Source organism: Argentina silus (assembly GCF_951799395.1).
Source record: "Argentina silus genome assembly, chromosome: 17".
Classification (NCBI taxonomy): Eukaryota; Metazoa; Chordata; class Actinopteri; order Argentiniformes; family Argentinidae; genus Argentina; species Argentina silus.
This window is the reverse complement of record NC_139671.1, coordinates 7,718,583-7,727,427: the sequence shown is the minus strand read 5'-3', so window position 1 is coordinate 7,727,427 and position 8,845 is coordinate 7,718,583. Positions and strand designations below refer to the sequence as shown.

The window sequence follows — 8,845 nt, the reverse complement described above, 5'->3', positions numbered from 1 at the left end:
GGGTAAGGAACAGAAAAAGCACTAAATGGCCAACTTGTCTGGGATTTCACAGCTGTCAGCAGAACCGCTGCACGGTCCCACTTCAGATGATTCTGCTGCGGCGGGAATTTATTGATCTACGTTATTATCATTTTTATTATTTATATAGCCTAATTCACTGTCACTCAAGGACATTTCACTGGGTCTATAGAGGCTCATGATAGAAAACAAATGCAATATTCTTGGACAGGAGGGAATTCGCGCAAAAGGAAGTATATGAGAATACACATTCTTCATCAACCGAACAGAACCGACTTGATGGAATGGATTGTGATTTTCCCCTCACATTCACTGGTACAGTACCGACCTCGTAGCCTAAAGCTACTGTTGGAGAGCATCTCAGAGTATCACACCTCACCTCACCTCACCTCACCTCACCTTTTCATCCGTGTGAAACACCAACGCGGCACAGCAAGTGTTTCCTTACTCTCTTATATAATACATGGACACACGTTAACCAAACTGAATTGAAAACCCAGCGTGTGAGAGACAGGTTCTCATTCAGAATGTATGAATGTATACCATTCCCGCACAAAGCAAAAGCATGATAAATATGCTACTGTATGTATGTACAGTACGGGCCTTACCGGTAGTTTCCATTTGTTTCAATCTGTAGACTTCGCCCCCCATGAGAAGGGCTCCAAATTCCTCCTTTTGTTTTGTAGTCAACAGATTTTTGTTGTGGCTGCACTAGCAACAGTAGCTAGCTGACATGGTTGCTTCCTTTGCCTTGTTTACAGTGTGTGCTTTGTTGCGAGAACCTTATCCTGTGTTAGAGATTAGGGCTGGTCACAAGGGTAGCGTAGAGTAAGTACTGGGTAGTTCCGTGTAAAAGGACCCATGAGGACCAAAATATGTCATTCATTGAGCATATCTAATTGGGTGTCAAATGAACGCCAAGAGTCTGTATTTTGGGGAAATGTCAGAAAACTTTTGGGGAAAAGTCGGAAATACATTTCTCCACCGTCTTCCGTCATAAGAAAAGGGAGAAGCAAAGGGATAACCACCGCATCAATATTCTCACCTCATGCTCCATTAAATGGAGACTTCATTGTTGTTGAGTACTTGTAAAGTAGGGAAAGCTAAGTCAGCAAATCACACAAATATGTAGCGGCATACATGTTGCACGCTTCTACACAAAGGATTTGTCTTCATCGTGATGGAGCACACTGATCCATACTGTATGGTGTGGTGGGGCTTCCCACACCGGTTGCAATCAATAAAGAATGTTTTCGTTGTAGCTGTCTTTGAGGCAAACTACAGTAGGAGCAGATTGAGTGTCTCTCTGTGTGCGCATGACATACTGTAGGTCTACTGGTATTTAATTTTTTCTAAATCAGTTGTTTGGTGCCAAACGTCTAGGCTGTTATCTTTTGTTTTGATGAAGAAAAAGACACTGAAAACCACAAATGTCATTGATTTAATGAGGAGTTTCAAAAGGCAGATTTATGTTTCTTGTGTTTTGTGAGTTTTTATCAATTTCCCTTTTTAATGTTATATATACTGCAATTTGATAAAAAATAATACTTTATTACCTGAATGAGAGTGTCTATTATATATTTCTACCTTGGTTTCCTTATTTTAGCTACATCATCATGTAAAGAATGACATTCAAAACCATAAATATTGCATTTCTGTAGGAGTTCTATATAGTCATTCTGTTACTATGGATGTAAATCCACTTCACTTACTGCAGCTCAACAACCAAACTAGATATTTTCAAATTCAAGGTATCATATGACAGCTAACACCCTACTTTATCTAAAGACTTATTTGAATCTTAATTTGGAGGAGATAAAAAAAAAACTCAGGGATTTTAGGGTGATTTTAGGAAACTTTGAATCTGTTTAGTATTAGGAGTAGTCTTTGAACTTAGACTAGTTTGGTTTGTTAAACTTTGCTATCGAGGGTTTTCGTTTGGCATATGTTTGAAAGTAGAAGTCCCCGGCAACATCTGTTACCATGGAATTGCTCTACTATGGTACACCCAGGGTTAGACGGATTACTTAAAAAAAAAAAGAAGAAAAAAAAAGCTTAACAGTTACCGACAACAAATCAGTGCTTAAATCAGACTAGACACTAAATAAATATATATATAGTAAATATAGTAACCTTGGCTGATTAAATTTTTGGGAATGTGATTACATAATCCTGATTAGATGTATAATCCGTTATGAGCGAACCCTGGATGACACTCTTTTTTTTTTTCTTTTCTGTTTTTTTAGACTTTGTTTGTTGATGTTTGTCCCTGTTATCAGCAGGTGCACGGCCTGGTTCAGAGGGCAGCAGGTCCATGGCCTGGTTCAGAGGGCAGCAGGTGACCCCGTGACCCCGGCCAGAGCCCTCTAGCCCAGTGAAAGCCGTCCTCTCACATGGTGACGAGGGATTCAGAGTTCCCCTTTTACACTAACCTACTACTCAGCCAATGCATTATCTAGCACAGTGGCCCAGAGTGGCCCTGCCCCAAGTGCTTATTTTCCATAATAAAACACAGCTCAGCGTATCTCTGTCCTGCGCACAACGATACCATGGCCTCATGTCTTCTTATGTTAGTCACAACAACGACGCAGGAGAAAAAGGGAAAGGAATATCCCTCTTAAGGGATGTCTCTTAGCCGCCTACGGTACACGCTATCCGGGTTTGACCGCGCCAGGAGTCCAGAAGAATGGGGCGGGCCCTCTAGGGTTGCTGGTGTGCATGTGACCTCAGCTGTGTTGGGCGGAGTGCCTCTGAAGCATGAACAGCCTCTATGGTGTTACATGACACCATTTATGTCCTACATACCAACCGCGTTGCATGGTGTAGATGGTGAGGTTAACAGTTAACCTACTTAGGTGTTGGCGCTCTCTTGTGTGTCTGTGTCTGTGTGTGTGTGTGTGTGTGTGTGTGTGTGTGTGTGTGTGTGTGTGTGTGTGTGTCCCACAGGATATAAAGAACCACACAATGACCTGCCCATCATCCAAACTCCTCCCCTACACATATAGAGTGGCGGTACTTCAAATCATACCAGAGCACATGCACACACACACACACACCTGCCATTCCTTATCCTGGCTGAAAACACACTCTCTCCTTGAGCTTTGGAGAAGCTTTTCCAGGAGTTGATAGAAACGTTGCTTTCATAACTCTGTCACACGTCCATCTCTCTCTGTCTGTGCTTTGGGACCAAGGAAGTGATGATACAGGGATTTTCTCCCCCTGCTCCACTGAGCTCGCCGCATCACCTTGACAATGTCGCACTTCGTCATGGAGACTGGGGGTGATGGCAGCGGGAGTACGGGGGGGGGGGAAACGTTTGGGGATTTAGTTGTCACTGATGGAATCCATTAGCCATTGGGCTTAGCTATCCTTTAAGTGTGTGTGTGTGTGTGTGTGTGTGTGTATGAATGTGAGAGAGAGAGAGAGAGAGAGAGAGAGAGCGAAAAAGAGAGAGGGTGAGGGGAATGGGAGAGGAAAGAGAGTGAGACGGAGTGAAAAACAATGAGAGGCGAGGGAGAAAGTACCGGCCCGGTTTGGCCTCAGCAGCGCGGCCCATTGTTGCTGGGGGAGTGCTCATCACGGTGTAATGCAAATGTGCAGTGTCATGCTGATCAATCCTGTGGGCCTGCTGAGACTGGGCTCTGTCAGGACCAGTCACAAACACTTCGGCTCTGCAGGCCAGAGGCCCGCTCCTCTGAGCCGTGTCTGTCCTTGGCTGGACGTGTCTGTGGCATGTCTGCTGCCCGGCTTTGACCCCTGGCGTCTGTCTGTCTGTCTTGTCTGTCTGCCTGTTTGACTAATTTTTTTTCCCTCTCTCTCTCTCTCTCTCTCTCTCTCTCTCTCTCTCTCCACAGGAGTCAGCCTAAACAGAGAAAGCCAGCTGGACTGACGAGGAAGAGAAGAAGGTGTACAGCCACACGTAAGAGACCCGGGGGCTGATAAACACACCCATTAACACCAAGGAGATCGGAACACTGGAAGCGGTGCCCCCTGGAGGCGAAAGCGGGAACTGCAAGGGGCCTTCGTCTGTGAAAGCACGCGAAGGGAAATCCTACAACAACAACAAAATAAAAGAGCAAGCCATGCTTTAGCACGAGGAGAAGGGACTGGTCTGGGAGAACCTTAACCAGAGATAGGCCCATCTCTCTCTCTTTCTCTCTCTCTCACTCTCTCTCTCCTCCTCCTGCTTCCGCTCTCCAAACACAACTCTTCTCCCTCCTTCCAGGGGAGTCTGCACACCCCCCCCCACCCCCTGCCGTACTCGTGAGGATGCCCAGGGGGTTGCTGTTGTGACGGGGGAACGTGCGAGTGTGTGCGGGGGAAGGCAGTAAGGCAGGCGTCGGGGGGGGGGTTCTGAACGATGCGGCCCTGGGCGGGTTCGTGGCGCTGGATCACCCTGGTGCTGCTGGCCTGGGGCACGCTGCTCTTCTACATCGGGGGTCACCTGGTGAGGGACAGCGAGCACCCGGAGCGCTCCAGTCGAGAGCTCTCCAAGATCCTGGCCAAGTTGGAGCGTCTGAAGCAGCAGAACGAAGACCTGCGCCGCATGGCAGAGTCCCTCAGGTAATATGTGTGTGTGTGTGTGTGTGTGTGTGTGTGTGTGTGTGTGTGTGTGTGTGTGTGTGCGTGTGCGTGTGTGTGTGTGCATGAGTCCAGCTTTAGGACTGCTCTCAGTATTCCTCCCTGTGATATTCAGATCTGCTTTCATGCAGGGCTCTCACACAGAACGCACGTACACACACCCCGACACACACACACACACACACACCGACACACACAGACACCGACACCAACACACACACACACACACTCACACTCACGTCAGACAGCTGGTCTCCGATTAAAATCCCTTGCTTTTGTAATTATTCAGTATTGGCTCCTGTGCAGCTCTCAGGCAGGCAGTGTCCAGATGGGTCTCAGACACACTGCATGCTTGTGCTTGTTATTGCACAGAGCCATTGCTCTGGGACTCCAGACCTCCTCTGTTGTGTACAGGAGCAGAGCTACTGTGTCATAAAGGCAGCGCCTGGTGAAGCCTCCACTAAGCTCTAGCTAAGTAAGTATCACAGATAACAAGCCAACGCTGGCAACCACCATCCTAATATGGGGGAAAGCTGCAGTATGTGACCTGTTCAGTTCCGGCGGTGTGTTTTTCTCGATATGTGGTCCTCTTGTGGCTTAGTACGAGTATAGTATGATACTTAGTGCGACTTAGTATGAGTATGGCACTAACAACGCTTAGGTTGTGGGTTTGATTCCTGCTGGGACCATATATACTGAAATGTATGCACTCACTGCAATGTAAGTGGCTTTGGATAAAAGCGTCAGCTAAATGGCATATATTATATATAATATTATCTCTCCCTCCCTGTTGTTTGGAGTCTGTGTGTGGTGCTTGTATATGGGGTGTGTGTGTGTGTGTGAGTGCGTCCCTGTGTGTGTGTGTGTGTGTGTGTGTGTGTGTGTGTGTGTGTGTGTGTGTGTGTGTGTGCGTGCGTTGAGATCTGAAGCAGGCCCAGGAGAGAGTACCAGAGTGTCTCTTATCAGAGCATTAAGGGACACCTAATGGACACACAGAGGCTGTTAGGGAGCTGTCCATCATCCCTGCCCTGGCCCCACCCCCTCCACCCCCAAAGTGCTGACAGAGTCATGAACCAGGCCAGACTCAGCTGCAGGGTGTCCCTGACTGACAGAGTGTGTAATGGCTCACTGATTGACTAACTCACTGTATACCTCAATGAACCACTGAGTTACTGATTCACCGACTCACTGACCTACTGATTCACTGGCTCTCCTCGAAGGTAACTGAATCACTGATTCCTGTACCTATGAACTGAATGGATGACTGTGCCTTGAATCACTGACCTATTGATTCCCCGGCTCACTGATTCCCCGAGTATATGACTGACTCGGAATGCCCAGTTGACTCATCAATTCACCAGGCCATTGACTCACTGGCTCCCAGATATACTCCATTGACTCCCCTTATTCAGTATCTCTCACTGACAGGCAGGGAGCCAACACACCAATCACCCAGCAGCACTAATGAGAGGTGAACACCGGGTCGCTGTGGCGATCCGTCTGTGGCCCCGCCCCCTCCACAGCTGTCAGTCACCTCAGGCAGGAAGCTATGGCTCACACAGAGATGATGACACGTGCAGCCAGGACGCTGTGACAGGAGGGAGCGCACGGCGAGAGTGACAGCTGGGCTGAGCGATGAGGGGGTTGATCGATCCCCGGGCAAACAGAGGGCGGGGGGTGGGGTGGGTGGGGTGGGGGGTTGGGGGAGGGATGGAGAGAGGGAGGGACGGATGATGGACGAGGTTAAAGCTGCACCATGCTGAGAGTTTAAAGGGGGTAGGGGGAGGAGAGGGGCGTGTACAGATTGAAGAGAGGGATGGCGGAGCGATGGATAGGAGGATGGCGTGGGAAGAGGAAAGTAGGAACGGAGGGATGCTGCAAATGCACAAAGGACACGTGGACCAGAGACGGGGTGGAGGGAGGTAGTGGCGCTGTAAGTGGTCGAGAGGCGGGGTAGAATGGCTTTCTTCTTTAGTTTTTCCACAGACCATTGACCAGTAGACCTCCTAATGGAATCCTAATGGAATCCTGCCTCCACTGGGAGACTGGTCACGCATGTGCGTGCGTAGGTGCGTGCGGCCTGTGTATGTGCGTTTGTGCGTGGGTGCCTGTGTTTGGGTGCCTGTGTGTGTGTCCGTATCTGTATATGCATATACAGTAGGTTGCATTTTGATGTGAGTGCCCTTGTGTGTGTGTGTGTGTGTGTCTCTGTCTCTGTGTGAGATCTTATCTCATGTCTTGAGAGCTATGGTCCTTGTGTTCCCTGCGTGTGATGGTGAGAAGACTCATTTACTCAGTAATGTCCTTAACCCAGCATGGCTCCACTGAGCAGATGCTGCCACCGCCTCCAGTCTGAACTCCCATCGACCTGGCCTTCTCACAGACCCAGGGAAGGCAGGGGGACTGACACGAACACTGGCCCCATTGTGAGGGCTGTCCGTGGACAGGACAACTCTGTCAGTGTGGCCTGGAGAGCCGGGGCCCCATGCATTAGCGTAGACCCTGCATCGCCTGTTAGTGAGGTCTGAAGTGGTTGTGGATCATGTAATATCCAACAGAGGTTGGTGATGGCTGAGACGGTTGTGGTTGAGAGTCAGAAACCAGCATCAGCTCTGATCTCAACAGGAGCGTACTGTAGTACTGTAGGGCTGTAGTACTGTAGGGCTGTAGTACTGTAGTACTGTAGGGCTGTAGTACTGTAGTACTGTAGTACTGTAGGGCTGTAGTACTGTAGTACTGTAGTACTGTAGGGCTGTAGTACTGTAGGGCTGTAGTACTGTAGGGCTGTAGTACTGTAGTACTGTAGGGCTGTAGTACTGTAGGGCTGTAGTACTGTAGTACTGTAGGGCTGTAGTACTGTAGGGCTGTAGTACTGTAGTACTGTAGTACTGTAGGGCTGTAGTACTGTAGTACTGTAGGGCTGTAGTACTGTCGGGCTGTAGTACTGTAGGGCTGTAGTACTGTAGGGCTGTAGGGCTGTCCCCAACTAGATAACATCATGGTCAACTGACAGTCTGACCGTAATGATTTGTCGAAATGTTTGTACTTGAATTTTTTTAATCTTCGAGTAGCTGCGCCAACTGTAAATTCACTGGCTCACTAACGGTCTAGCTTGCATTATAGTTTAAGCTAAAACAAGCTGACACACTCATTAGCTGAACTGCAGACAGAGTCAGTTAGCTAGATGTAGCTTTGTGATTTGCAGAGGTGGAAAGTAACAAAATGACAACTGTCTTCTCTAAAAAATGTTTGTATCCTCCATTCCAGAGTGCAGTGATATTCATAGCAGAATCATAGCAGTATTTTCCAGCCTCTCATGAGGGCAGGGTTTTAGCGAAACAAATAGTGGTGCAAAAGTTGCGCTCAGTGTACCCGATCACGTTCAACAGTGAGCACGGAGCCTGAACGGGCCAACCCAATCAAACCTGCCCAAAATGGGAACCATGAGAGAGGATTCGATCATGATGAAATAATCAATGTAAAGTTTTCATTTTGACGCAAATTACTCTTACTTAACTACTTTTTAATAAGCTACTTAAGTTGTTGTACTTTAACTTGAGTAAAATGTCACTAAGTAACAGGACTGATTTTGTTTCAGTACTCTTTCCACCACCTGGTGATTTGCTAAATGTCAGACACCCCGGTTACCTAAAAAATTGAGTAAATTTCTCCAAATCAGTGTTCAGTAATACTCGAACTGTAACTGTCTCTTTCTTGTTATAGAATAGTATCATTTTTAATAGTTTACATCATTTTAACCTCATATAATTTCAGTACCAGCATATGTCTTTTTGCCAGGAAAAACCAAATAGTTGAATAAACGGGGTCAGCCCTAACATACTCTGTCCTTAAACAGCCAGTGAGGAAGACACATTCTCACTGTCTCTCTCTCTGTCTCTTCTCATCCACACACACACACACACACACACACACACACACACACACCGCACACCTCAGTCACTCAATAAATGTTCCGTTTTGATGTAAAGGTAAATTGCATGTAGTACGCCTTCATCAAAGGATCCCAGAGTGCTTTACATTCCCATCCATCCATATGTATGTCCTACCGGGTCAGCTCTCCGGTCCACTTTGAAGTAGAACATCCAAGGTATACAGAATATTTCCTCAGAAATATGTATGCAGTGCGAATAGGCCCCTGTTTAAACTGCTGTATCTAGCTCTGATCCTAATGTGAACTCCATGGTTACCAGGCCGAGGGGAGCCAATGGGAGGCAGCAGGGCAGCG

The 8,845-nt window shown here is 47.5% G+C and overlaps 1 protein-coding gene across 1 annotated transcript in view; it reads left to right on the top strand.

Annotated features, from left to right (window-relative positions):
• The first annotated feature begins 4,376 nt into the window (after window positions 1-4,376).
• Window positions 4,377-8,845, top strand: part of fut8b (fucosyltransferase 8b (alpha (1,6) fucosyltransferase)) — a 20,272-nt gene continuing 15,803 nt past the window's right edge. The window contains exon 1 of the mRNA XM_083688571.1: window positions 4,377-4,581. Coding sequence (XP_083544697.1) covers window positions 4,379-4,581 — 203 coding nt within the window. The 5' untranslated portion in view covers window positions 4,377-4,378. The remainder of the gene's footprint in view (window positions 4,582-8,845) is intronic.